The 12,090-nt window shown below is 62.0% G+C and overlaps 2 protein-coding genes across 3 annotated transcripts in view; one reads left to right on the plus strand and one right to left on the minus strand.

Moving 5' to 3' along the window:
- The first annotated feature begins 365 nt into the window (after nt 1-365).
- Ptbp1 (polypyrimidine tract binding protein 1) lies at nt 366-9,908 on the plus strand. Of its 2 annotated transcripts, XM_015503559.2 has the most exons (13): nt 366-520; nt 3,442-3,517; nt 3,922-4,241; nt 4,327-4,497; nt 4,571-4,681; nt 4,747-4,921; nt 5,122-5,199; nt 5,914-6,062; nt 7,164-7,197; nt 7,581-7,673; nt 7,761-7,977; nt 8,192-8,269; nt 8,354-9,908. In XM_015503559.2, exons 2-13 carry the CDS (start codon nt 3,493-3,495, stop codon nt 8,484-8,486), a joined length of 1,584 nt encoding a protein of 527 aa, XP_015359045.1. In that variant the 5' UTR covers nt 366-520; nt 3,442-3,492; the 3' UTR covers nt 8,487-9,908. The 2 variants fall into 2 exon arrangements, with proteins under 2 accessions (XP_015359045.1, XP_048667674.1); XM_048811717.1 differs by lacking the exon at nt 5,122-5,199.
- A 262-nt stretch (nt 9,909-10,170) lies between these two features.
- Plppr3 (phospholipid phosphatase related 3) overlaps nt 10,171-12,090 on the minus strand; it is an 8,101-nt gene continuing 6,181 nt past the window's right edge. Inside the window, exons 3-5 of the mRNA XM_048810575.1 lie at nt 11,990-12,047; nt 11,751-11,924; nt 10,171-11,541 (exon numbers count right to left, since the gene is read on the minus strand). Coding sequence (XP_048666532.1) covers nt 10,228-11,541; nt 11,751-11,924; nt 11,990-12,047 — 1,546 coding nt within the window. The 3' untranslated portion in view covers nt 10,171-10,227. The remainder of the gene's footprint in view (nt 11,542-11,750; nt 11,925-11,989; nt 12,048-12,090) is intronic.

Raw genomic sequence — 12,090 nt, forward strand, 5'->3', positions numbered from 1 at the left:
TGGAGGGCGGGCTCCTGCCGGCCGGGCGGCGCGCGCGCGCGCGGGGGCCCGGGCGGGCGCCGGCTCCGGGCCGTGGTGGAGGCGAGGGAGAAAGTCCGGTCACGCGGAGCAGGTTGATGAGTAACTCGGATTGTGTTGGGGCTCGCCTGCTAAGTTGGCTAACTGGAACCGGCCGCTCGGGCCGGGGCGGAAGCCTGCGGCCTCTCCCAGCGCTTCCATTTTTACAGAAAGCAAACAGCAGCCCTGAACTTTAAAGGCCAGCCCCGGCTCTGGAGGGAGTGTCTTTTGTCTCTACCTCTGGGCACCGTCCAGAGGCGGGGCCTGGGGTCCTGCTGGGAGGGAGGGGCGCTGAAGGACAATGGTGGCCCCTTTCAACTTGAGAGTCAGTGGACCGCTGACTTCCCAGCCCCTTCAAGCTTCCTGGCTGGCCCTGCTGGCCTCTGCCCCTGGCTGCCCATCTTGCTGACATCTCTCCTTTTCTCTCCACAGCATCGTCCCAGACATAGCAGTTGGCACGAAGGTAGGCACAGCTCACTTTCTTCTTGGTTGCACTGTGCTGAGCTCTGGGCTTGCCCTGTCCCCTGCTGGCTTAGAGTGGAGGGCTGGGTTTCTAAAGCGACTCCTCCTGGTTCACAAGCTGGATCGGCTGGTAGGGTTTACCGGCAGGAGTTTTTGACCCCTGTCCACATCAGATTGTCAAGGTGTAGGCCATGGTGTGAGTTCTCAGCCAGCAGGTTTGATGGTTTGGCACTGTCTGGCTCCCAGCTCTGTGTGTTTCAGTGAAACACTCTGAGGACTCTGTACTTCTTTGTTGGGAATCAGTCTCCGAATTCAGAAAAGCCCCTGCGCTGTGGAGGGGAGCTGTCTGATGTGTCCAGAGCTCTGCAGTGGGAGTGAGGGAGGTCCAGTGCGCAGAGTCCTCCTAGTTGAGGCAGGATGTCTGGGTTGGTGTTGTGGTCCAGGAGGGGCCTTGTTGTCAGTCATCAGGTGATTTCTGTCCTGACGCACAGAGAAGTGGAGGAACTGATGCTTGACACGCAGCAGGTCTGGGTGGTGGGTTGTGTTTGGTCTCATTTAGCTGCCCAGGCTGGCCTCCAACTCATGATCCTCTGGCCCCAGCCTCCAAATAGCCAGGATGGCAGGTGTGAGCCACCTGGCCCAGCTGGCAGACGGGTGTGTAGCGGGTCAGGTGTTGCTCAGGACCAGAGCTGCAGGGCTCTGGAAGAAGGAAGCAGCCTGTCCTGGGTGTGTCAAGCAGAGCAGCTGTGTCACTTGCCTGTTTGGTGCGACAGAAAGCTGGGAGTTGTCCTGTCCTTGGGGCTCATTCCTGGAGAGGCTACTGTGGCTGCAAAGCAATGATTGGTGTTCCTGGACTGGGCTTCACTTTTCCCTAGGGGGCTGTTGTCTACATGTTGGATCTTTCTGCAGATGGAGCTGTGGGGCTTGGCGTCTGAAGTGCGCACTTGGGCATGGTCTGGCTGGAAGTAACTCCTTCTGCCTGAGGCTCTCTGCTCGAGGTTTCTTGGGGGACCATCCACTCCTGCTCAAGAGCGTCTGGTTTCCCTGATGGCACCAAAGCCAACCTGGACAGGATAGAGGCAGGGCTCTGGGGTGTGAGGCCTCTGGCCAGTGGACAGGCACGCCCCAGGAGGTGCTGGGTGAAGGCTGGGCCTGGTGTGCTGGTACAGGAGGTCTTGAGCCTCCTCAAGCGTGGGCTTTTCCCTTGGTGCGTGACTAAGGCACATTTGCTGGGAGAGGCCCTCCATGGAGACCCTGGGCTGCCTGGCCAAGCCTCTGTTATATGGAGTGCTGCTCAGACTGAGCCCGTGGCCCCAGTGGGCGTGGAATTGTCTGCCCCAGACAGTTGTGGGTGCGCCTGCCCTGCCTGTGGGAAGACCGTTAGGGCTCAGCCAGGAGGCCACGACTAGGAAGTGCAGCTCTGCCCACTACTGCAGCTCAGGTGAAAGATGTCCCTTAAGCCCCCAGCATGGCTCTAGTCCTCCAGGAGGGTGTGCCGTGGGCAGGGAGTAACTTCCTGGGGGGTGTCTGGGGGGATGGGTGGAGCTTTACATTTTAGGAGTGCCTGCCCATAGCAGGTACTCCATTGTTTTCTGACTCTGTTTCCCCCCCTGTAGCCACTGATACTCAGCAGGCACAAGCCAGTCCTCCTGAGCCTTCTTGTGACTCCACTTTTGCTTACTGGACTGGTCAGGCTGAAGCCGCAGGTGGGCCTGGGTTTGCCTGATCTGTACTTAATTCGCGCAAACCTGGGCCTTAGCTCTGCTTGGTTCTGCATTGTTCTTTGGCCCTGACGCTGCCTTGGGGACCAGTAGGCCTTTTTGGTGGACACAGGGCCCGAAGGTCTGAGTGGTGGCCCCTGGTGGCTGCCTTTGTATGATGCTTGGTGCTGGCGGGGTTGGCAGTAGCTGTGCCTTGGCCTCTTCTCACGGCTGTAGTTTCTTCCTGGTCTCCATATTTGCTTACTCAGTGGACCTGGTGAGGAGGCATGAGTGTCTGAAGGGTGATCACTTCCAGAACAGCTCCTGGGGGCACTGGGCAGTGGCCAGGACCTGGTGCTTGTCTGGGTGTCGGTGCTGGTCTCCTTCAGAGCAGTGGCTCTGTAGGCAGTCTGGAGGAGGAGAGATGAGTCCTGTGTGGAGCAGGAGGAGCAATCTGCTTCTCCAACCCAAAGTGCCCCCAAATAACCACAGGCTGGCCAGAGTGTGGTGGGCCAGCTTCAAAGACAGAAGGGCCGGGGCCAGGTTGCTGGTAGTGTTGTCTTCGGGGTCCTCAGGCCTGATTTCGTTTCCTGGGTAACCAATCTAAGGACTGTCTCCAGGTCATCTCCAGTTTCACGTTTTGAATCTGAGCCCCGCATCAGGTAGACAACTGCTTTTCTAACCCAAGAGCGGTCTCCTAGTGATTCCTGAGGGTTGGTCAGTCACCCCGCTGCCCGCCACTGGGTAGCACTGCCTGCCTGACGCATAAAGGGGCAGTGTCTCTACTGCTGCAAAAGTGTGCTGAGGCCGAGGGTCGGATTTCCTCAGGCAGCTGGAAAATAGGGCAGGCTTGGGGGCTGGAGCACAGTGGGCAGCTCAGCTTTGTCTCCCCGGAAGCTGCCGGCAGCTCAGTTGGGAGCGAGACGCCCGCCAGTCTTTGGCTGCAGGGCTGCAGCTGTGTGCTCGTGGGCAGACGCGTGGGGGGCGGTGCAGTCTGTCCCCTCCCTGTGGCTGCTGGCATGTGCCCCAGGCCCATGGTGAGGGTGCCAGTGGGGTTGCCCCAGCCTGCAGCCCACATACCTGCCCACTGAGAGCCCTGGGCATCCTGGTGCAGGGGGAGTTGCAGACAGGCTCGGGGCAGCTGCCTTCTTGGGTGGGGCTGGGGTGCTGTGAGGCGGGGTCTCTGAGGGAATGCAGCTCGGGTGTTGTTCTTGTTTTCCAGCGGGGATCTGACGAGCTTTTCTCTGCGTGTGTCACTAACGGACCCTTTATCATGAGCAGCAACTCCGCCTCCGCAGGTAACCCCCATTCAGAGTGCCCTCCGCAGCCTGCTGGCTGGGGGTGGCTCTGGTTAAGGTCGTGCTGTGCCTGTCCTAGCCGGACTGGAGCTTGCTCCTTCCAAGTTCATTCCCTGTGGCCTGGGGTCCACACTGCAGATCTAAGGCCAGATGTGGCACAGAATTCCTAGGCCATGCTTGACTGCCGGCTCCTCTTGGAGGTAGACAGGCAGATGTGTGTATGAAACTGGGTCCTGGCAGTCCTGACCTCGAGCTTCCACTTCATCCAGCTTCCCTGGGAGCAGGAGGGGGACCCTCCAGGATAGGGCCTGGGAATTCTGCCTTGGCCAGAGAGGGAGGAGGCTTCAGGGAAGGACAGACTCCTGCTGCAACCCCAAGCCCCCCCCACCCCCCGCCCCTTTCAGCAAATGGAAATGACAGTAAGAAGTTCAAAGGTGACAGCAGGAGTGCGGGCGTCCCCTCCCGAGTGATCCATATCCGCAAGCTGCCCAGCGATGTCACAGAGGGCGAGGTCATCTCCTTGGGGTTGCCCTTTGGGAAAGTCACCAACCTCCTGATGCTGAAGGGCAAAAACCAGGCCTTCATTGAGATGAACACAGAGGAGGCGGCCAACACCATGGTCAACTACTACACCTCGGTGACACCCGTGCTGCGTGGCCAGCCCATCTACATCCAGTTCTCCAACCACAAGGAGCTCAAGACTGACAGCTCCCCCAACCAAGCGGTATGCGGTCTGTGGAGGGTGGGGCGGGGTGGGGCCTGTGATCCTGGGGGCCCACCCCAGGGGGCTCACAGTGCTGCCTCCACAGCGGGCCCAGGCAGCCCTGCAGGCCGTGAACTCAGTCCAGTCGGGGAATCTGGCCTTGGCCGCCTCGGCCGCTGCTGTGGATGCTGGGATGGCCATGGCTGGGCAGAGCCCCGTGCTCAGGATCATCGTGGAGAACCTCTTCTACCCTGTGACCCTGGACGTGCTGCACCAGGTGAGGCTGCAGGAGCCCGGGGCCGGGGGCCACTTCCCTGGGGCACAGAGGCTCATGCTGCCCTGCCTCGCAGATCTTCTCCAAGTTTGGCACAGTCCTGAAGATCATCACATTCACCAAGAACAACCAGTTCCAGGCATTGCTGCAGTACGCGGACCCTGTGAGCGCCCAGCACGCCAAGCTGGTGAGTGGCCTCCTGGGGAGGCTCGCCCTGGGGCCCGGCCATGGCTGACCCGCCTCTCCCTGCAGTCACTGGACGGGCAGAACATCTACAACGCCTGCTGCACGCTGCGCATCGACTTCTCCAAGCTCACCAGCCTCAACGTCAAATACAACAACGACAAGAGCCGCGACTACACGCGCCCAGACCTGCCCTCTGGGGATAGCCAGCCCTCGCTGGACCAGACCATGGCTGCGGCCTTCGGTGAGACGTCGTCCTGACCCTGCACAACGCGCGCAGGCCACAGGCTGGGTGGGATGTGTAGCTCAGTCAGTGCCCTCAGGCCCCCGGGAGCAGCTCCCGCTGGCACGCCAGCCCTGCAGAGCAGCGGACCTGCCCGCGAGGCTCTTGCCCCTCTCGGGTGCAGGTTGTGGGTGCAGTGATTAGTGTCTCTTTGTTTCTAGGTGCACCTGGTATAATCTCAGCCTCTCCGTATGCAGGAGCTGGGTTCCCTCCCACCTTTGCAATTCCTCCAGCCACAGGTACTCAACTCGGCCGCCCCAGCGACTGCATGCCTCACCCTTTCCACGCAGCTCTGCTTCCACGGCAGCCAGCGTGGCCGGCTGGTCCCTGGCGAGTGCCGGGGAGAGGGGAAGGGAGCCGCAGGGGCAGTCGCGTCCGCAGAGGCGGCTCGACAGGGCAGCGGAGAGGCAGGGCAGGGCAGGGCGGCAGCCCGTGAGTCGGGCCTTGGAGTTGGCGAAAGCCTCTAACCGGTCAGTCTTGTGGTCTGGTTCCCTTCAAGCACTCGGGCGAGGACGAGGACGAACTGGAGGGATGTGTCCCTAGTAGTTGTTGAGTGGCCTGGTAAGCGATGGCCTCCGCTGAGGAGCATGAGCCGGCGGCCGGCACACGTGTGCGTCGTTCCGGCCATCGTGGCCGCGTGCGAGCAGTGCGTGCTGCGTCTGCATGGAGGACGGCGTGGCTTGCACGCACGCCGTGTCCTGTCGGGCCTGCCTGCGAGGCCCATGTCTGCGTTTTCGGACCCAGGCTTCCGTGCTGTGGCGCATGCAGAGGGCCCAGGGCCTGGGGCCCTGGGGCCGCACCTGGCGCCCGGAGGAGCCCACGGGCACCCCTCACAGGGCTCGAGCCTGGCGCCTCCTCCCGTGGCTCCTTGTGCATGAGGAGGGGGCCTCTGTGCCCCATTGGTGGCCGGTGGAGGGCCTGTGCTCACTTCCTGACTGCCTCTTCCCTTCCAGGTCTGTCTGTCCCTAACGTGCACGGAGCCCTGGCCCCATTGGCCATTCCATCAGCAGCAGCTGCCGCGGCTGCTGCAGGCCGCATCACCATCCCAGGCCTTGCCGGGGCTGGGAACTCCGTCCTGCTGGTCAGCAACCTCAACCCCGAGGTACGTGGGTCCCTCCCAGGCCGCTTCTCCCAGAGCGTGAGCAGGGTATGCTGGGCCCTAGGGTCAGTGGCCATGCTGCATGCGGGCGGGGCCTGAGTCTCCAACTCAGAGCCCCTAGCAGCTGCCTCCTCAGGCTCTGCGTGGCCGCCTCGCTCTGCTGGAGTCTGCTGTGTGTCGCGACATCACTCCTGCTTACCGCCTTTCCCAGGGTCCTCTGAGTTTCCTGTCTTCCCTGCCGTCTCCATTTGCATTTTCAATTTGATGACGCTCTGAGTTGAAATATCTCCTGTCACTTATCGAGGAGGGCTAGGCTAGGTGTGCGCCCAGCAGGTGCAGCAGGGGACCCTGGGCCTGCCGGCGGTCAGGGTGCTTGGCCACGTACGCCTTGCACACAGACCTCAGCTGCCAGTGTGAACGTGTCCACACAGCTGGGGCTGGGTCAAGATGCACGGGGCTCAGGGTGTGAGTTTGGTGGACAGGACCTAGTCGGCATCTCAGAGCACTCCTCGTCTGTGGTGCTTCTGTTGGCTTCCTGGGCTCCAGGCAGGCAGGGCTGGCGTCCCCACAGTCCCTGCTCGTGCGCTCCACGTCCCTGCAGCTGTCCTGAGCCAGGGCACGTGGGGGTGGACCAGCAGCCGCTGCTGCCTGTGGCTGCAGAGACCTCCCAGCACAGCCTGTGCCTGGCCTCTCCCTGCCGTCTCCCCAGGTGGAACGTTGCGTGTGCGCGAGTGACTGGGACACTGCCTGGTTTCCTTACGTATTTACTGACCTGTGTTTTTTGCTACTTTTTTCTTTTCTCCCCTTTCCCTATTTTTTTTCTTGCCCTGATCCGGAATTTCTTTGCCAACTGACTGCACGGTTCTTCTGCTTCCTGTTGTTGCTTGAAACAAACAAAACATAAATAAATAAAAACAAACTCCCCTCTCAAACCCTGCTCTCCGGAAACAACCCGCCCTTGAATATTAACATCCTGGCAACTCATCACCATCAACCTGCACGCCTGCGGGGACTGTCTTCCTCGTGGTGGACGATGGCAACTCGCCCCTTTGACCTCTCCCTTCCCCCTGTCCCTTCGCTGCCTTGCTCTGCTGTCCTCTAAAGAGAGTCACACCCCAAAGCCTCTTTATTCTTTTCGGTATGTTATTCCCACTTTTATTACCTTGTTTTCATTTAATTGATGGTTTTACGCCCTGAGATGTGCCCTGAGTTTGCGTTTGGCCTTCTGCCTCCTTACGTGGTTTGCTTCCGGTTGCAACCGTCTCACCCGTAGTCGCGCATGGTTACCGCCCTGCATGCTTCTCCAAGAGTTAAGCGTGTCAGTAGCATGCGAACGTGGTCCTTCTTGACAGCTGGCCTGTCCCGGACATTAGGACCTGGCTGGACGTGGGCGCTCCTGTTAGCGGGCCCTGGGCTGCTAGGCGCAGGCTCCCCAGCAGGCTGAGCAAGCCTTAAGGGGTGCACAGGGGCTGGAGGGCGGGCGGGGCCCGGCGCTCACGGCCTTGTCCCTGGGTCCCGAAGGCGTCTATGGGGACGTGCAGCGGGTGAAGATCTTGTTCAACAAGAAGGAGAATGCGCTGGTGCAGATGGCAGATGGCAGCCAGGCCCAGCTGGGTAAGAGGCCCAGGCCCCAGGGCAGGCACAGGGTGGGGGATGGGGGTGCCTGCTGGGGCCCCTGGTCACGTGCCCCTGTGTTCCCAGCCATGAGCCACCTGAACGGGCACAAGCTGCACGGGAAGCCCATCCGCATCACGCTGTCCAAGCACCAGAACGTGCAGCTGCCGAGGGAGGGCCAGGAGGACCAGGGCCTCACCAAGGACTACGGCAACTCCCCCCTGCACCGCTTCAAGAAGCCCGGCTCCAAGAACTTCCAGAACATCTTCCCGCCCTCCGCCACCCTGCACCTCTCCAACATCCCGTGAGTCCAGGCACCCCGCAGGGAGGCGCCCCCATCCTGCCTCAGCAGCCCCTCCAAGTGCAGGCGTGGGACGCAGAGCCTCTTGGTCTTCTCAAGGCCATTTCCGGCCCCGTGGTCATCACTTCTCACCTTGATCTCTGAGGGGTCCCATGTGCCCTGGCCTCTGATGCAGGAGGTCCCTGCAGGTGCCTGCTCACACCCCTCCTCCCCACAGGCCTTCCATCACGGAGGAAGACCTCAAGGTCCTGTTCTCCAGCAACGGGGGCGTGGTCAAGGGGTTCAAATTCTTCCAGTGAGTAGGGGCTTCCCCACCCTGCCTCCCTTCCCCACCATACCCACCCGCCCCGTGCCCACCAGCTGGCCTGCTGTGCTGTAGGAAGGACCGCAAGATGGCGCTGATCCAGATGGGCTCCGTGGAGGAGGCGGTGCAGGCGCTCATCGACCTGCACAACCATGACCTGGGCGAGAACCACCACCTGCGAGTCTCCTTCTCCAAGTCCACCATCTAGGGCCCAGCCCCTGGCGGGGCTCCGGAGCCGCTTCCGTCATTCCAGAGAAAAGCCACTTTAAGAAGCAGCTGAAGTGACCTTAACAGACCAGAGATTTTATTTTTTTAAAGAGAAATCAGTTTACCTGTTTTTAAAAAAATTAAATCTAGCTCACCTTGCTGACCTTGCGGTGACTGACGGCTCAGGCGCTCGGGGACTGCGGCAGGGGTCCCCCACCTGCCCGGGGCCGGGCCAGGCCAGGCCAGACCCTGCGCCCTGCCTTGCAGGGCGTGCTGGGCGTGCGGCCCACGGGGGGCGCCCCCACCACGACGTGGCTTCCTCGTGCCTTAAACCTGCCTGCCTTGCAGCCGCACGCCCACCCAAGGGGACCCAGGGACCCGGGGCCGGGATCTGCTCCAGGCAAACGCAAAGCAGCCTCCTGCTCCCACGGATCATGTGCCCAGTGCTGGGAGGGAGTGGAGACCAAGGTGCCAGCAGGGCTGGCTGGCACCCTCCCCCCCCCCCATGTAATCAAGTGACATGATTCTCCCCATGTCCTCCAGCCACCCAGGTCCCCCTCGCCCGGCCAGGCCCAGAGGGCACCAACCCAGCCTCCTTGAGCTTTTAGCCTTTTGTTATAATCTTTGTATCATATTCTGATGTGGTTGCAGACATCTGTGCCTAGCAATATTTCCAGTTGACCAAATATCCTAATCTTTTTTCATTTATATGCAAAAGAAATAGTTTTAAGTACCTTTTTATAGCAAGAGGATCCAGTGGTATGAGTGTGAGCTTTCTCTTTGGTATTACTTTGTATGCTGTACTTTCTATTTTATTCTTTGTAATCAATTCAGTCACAGGCAGGACCCAGCCTCCGGCAGGGCCCGGCCGTGCACCGCCCGCCTCAGTGGCCTTACTCAGCCCCCAGATCTGCCTAGGAAGACCAGCTCTAGAACTTTCAGGGTTTGTTGTTTTTCCCCTTTTCCTTCAAATTCTGGACCAAAGTCGTGTTTTTGTTCCTGTCTGCTCTGACGCTGGGACTCCAGGCGGTGGACCTCCAGGTCCTGACCACCCCCACCCTACCCTGGGGGACGCCTTGGTCCCACTGCGCCAGCAGCAGGGCCGGTCTCCTCGGACCCCCAGTTTCATAGTGTGACAAGGGTGTAAATATTTATGGTTTTTTATACCTGTAGAGACGTGGAGGGCGCGTCGGGTTTTTACGGTGATGTGTATTTTGATAACAGCGACCGCAGGCTCAGTATTGTACGTGGAGCGCAGTGGCCACGAGCACATTCCATTGCCCGTCCCGGGCTTGTCATGAGAGAACTCGATTAAAGCCGTTTTATAACACCTGCCTTCCTGTAGGCCTCTTCTTTGCTGTCAGGCTGTGGAAGGCAGCTGGCGGGTCTGTACTGGACGTGAATAAATCTCTTCTCTACCCTGCGCTTCTGATCTCCCTCTTTTTTGGGGCATGTTTTGTCTTTTGCTGCTCTCTCCTCTCTGAATCCAGCCACCTGCTTCCCTCCTTTTCCCTGGGCTGGGGGCTGAGACCCACGTCCCTCCTGTTCAGAGGTGCTGCAGGGGCAAAGAACCAGACCCTGCTGCCCACTGGCCTCGGGCCCGCACAGACCAGACGACTCGGGACCTGATGTCAGCCATCGCCTTCTTTATTGATGTGGTCATGAGATGCCCCCCGCCCCTCCGTCCACCCAGATCCCAGCCCTCAGCCTCCCACCCATCCTGGCCTTAGGTGGCCTCTGCCTCAGTCCTGGAGCCTGCGGGCCTGCATCCTCCGGAAATAGCTCTCAGCCTCTGCCTCGCCGGCCTCCCGCTCGCCCAGCACCAGGCCACCGCCCTGCCGCCGCAGTGTGGACTCGCGGCTGGCTGGCCCCAGCACTCCGTCTGCTGCGCCCTGCGGGGGCAGCCCCTCTCCCGTGGCCAGGTTGACAGTGGCCACGGCCCCGAAGCGTGGCTCCTCTTGGTCCACGTCGCTGACTGATGAGCCGGGGGACACGCCTGGTGGCTTGGACCCCACGCGGAAGCCACGCGCCAGGTCCCCCAGCTCGTACCCTGCCTCACCCTCCGTCCCCCGGGGCCCACCTCCCGCTGCCTTCCACTCCCAGGGCGCGTTACCCGCCGACAGGTGGACCACAGGGTGGTGGGGTGCGTGCGCATCGATGGTGACAATGCTGGCCGAGTCGCGGTCCGAGGGCGAGCGGTACTGCGAGGAGTCAGAGCTGGCGCTGGAGGACGAGGCTGTCTCTGCTGCCTTGGGTCCCGGCCCACCCGGGGCCTTGGACATGGCAATGACCTGCAGCAGCCGAGGGGGGTTGGCCACGCGGGGCTGCGAGGGGGCCACGGGGGCCCCGCCCTTCTCGGCCATCATGAGCCACTTGGCACGCACGGCAGCGCTGCTCTTGGGGGACAGGCCCGCGCCCTCCTCAGGGATGTGCACCAGCGGCTGAGGCCCTGACCGTGGCGGGAGCAGGACACGTGGCCCCAGCCCTGGCCGCGCCTGCACCGTGGGGTAGAGTGAGGGTGGGATGGGGCCCTCCTCCTCCCCCTCCTCGTCCTCCTCCTCCTCCTCTGCCATGGGCTCTGCGGGCGGACGCAGGTGCGCAGGGCTGGCCTCATCAGGCAGCCCCAGGCCACGGCCCTCCAGGGACTTCTGCTTCCACTCACTGATGAGCTGCTTGGAGCGTGAGGCGTCCAGCGGCACGTGGATGGTCATGTGGCGGCGGGCAGGGTCGTCCAGCGAGGGTGTGCTGACTCGGGGCAGCGTGTTGCTAAAGGTCACCAAATGCTCCTTGCCCATGGGGCTGCGGGGGGCCAGCAGGTCCACATCCACGCTGGCCCTCTTCAGGCTGCCCAGTGACGTCTTCTCTCGGGCCACAGGACGCGGCACGCCCTCCAGACGCCCTGGCGGGCCCAGCTCATCTGTGCTCACAGACTTATTCTGCTGGTAAACTGAGTCGTGGCCCCGCTGGGTCAGGGCCCGCAACGCGTCCTTGGCGGGTGGGGGAGCCGCGGGTTTCTCAGCGGGTGGGGCCTGGAAGTTGCCCACCGCGTGGCAGGCCTGGGAGGACACAGGGAGCGTGAGCCTCCTGCCAGTGACGGCCTGGCCGGTGACGCACCTGCCTGGGCACCAGGGACCCAGGGATGCAGGTCCTAGTCCCTGTGCAGGTCGTCCCCAGGACCCCAGGACAGACAGGGGCAGCCTCCCCCTGGCAGGACGTGCTCCTCCCCCCGTCGCAGGGCCGGCCCTCCAGCTCCGCGGCAGCTCACCAGGTAGGCGGCGATGCCCGCCCCGATGAGGAAGCCCGCGTAGACATCCACCGCGTGGCTGCGGTGCTGGGTGATCTGGGTGAGCCCGCAGACGCCGGCGGCCATGGCGAAGGCGAACACCAGGACGGGCTTGAGCAGCTTCGTGGCGTCCGAGATGGTGGAGTTGAAGTACATCTAGGGGGTGGGCAGGGTCAGGCCTGGCCCCTGCCCGGGGGCCGCGGGGGCTGGGCAGCACTCACCGACACGTAGACGGCGGCGAAGGCAGACAGCGTGGCGTGCTGGGACGGGAAGGTCTTCCTGCAAGAGCGACCCGTGAGCCCCCGCGGCTGTCTCTTATACA

Source organism: Marmota marmota, unplaced genomic scaffold, assembly GCF_001458135.2.
Source record: "Marmota marmota marmota unplaced genomic scaffold, marMar, whole genome shotgun sequence".
Lineage (NCBI taxonomy): Eukaryota > Metazoa > Chordata > Mammalia > Rodentia > Sciuridae > Marmota > Marmota marmota.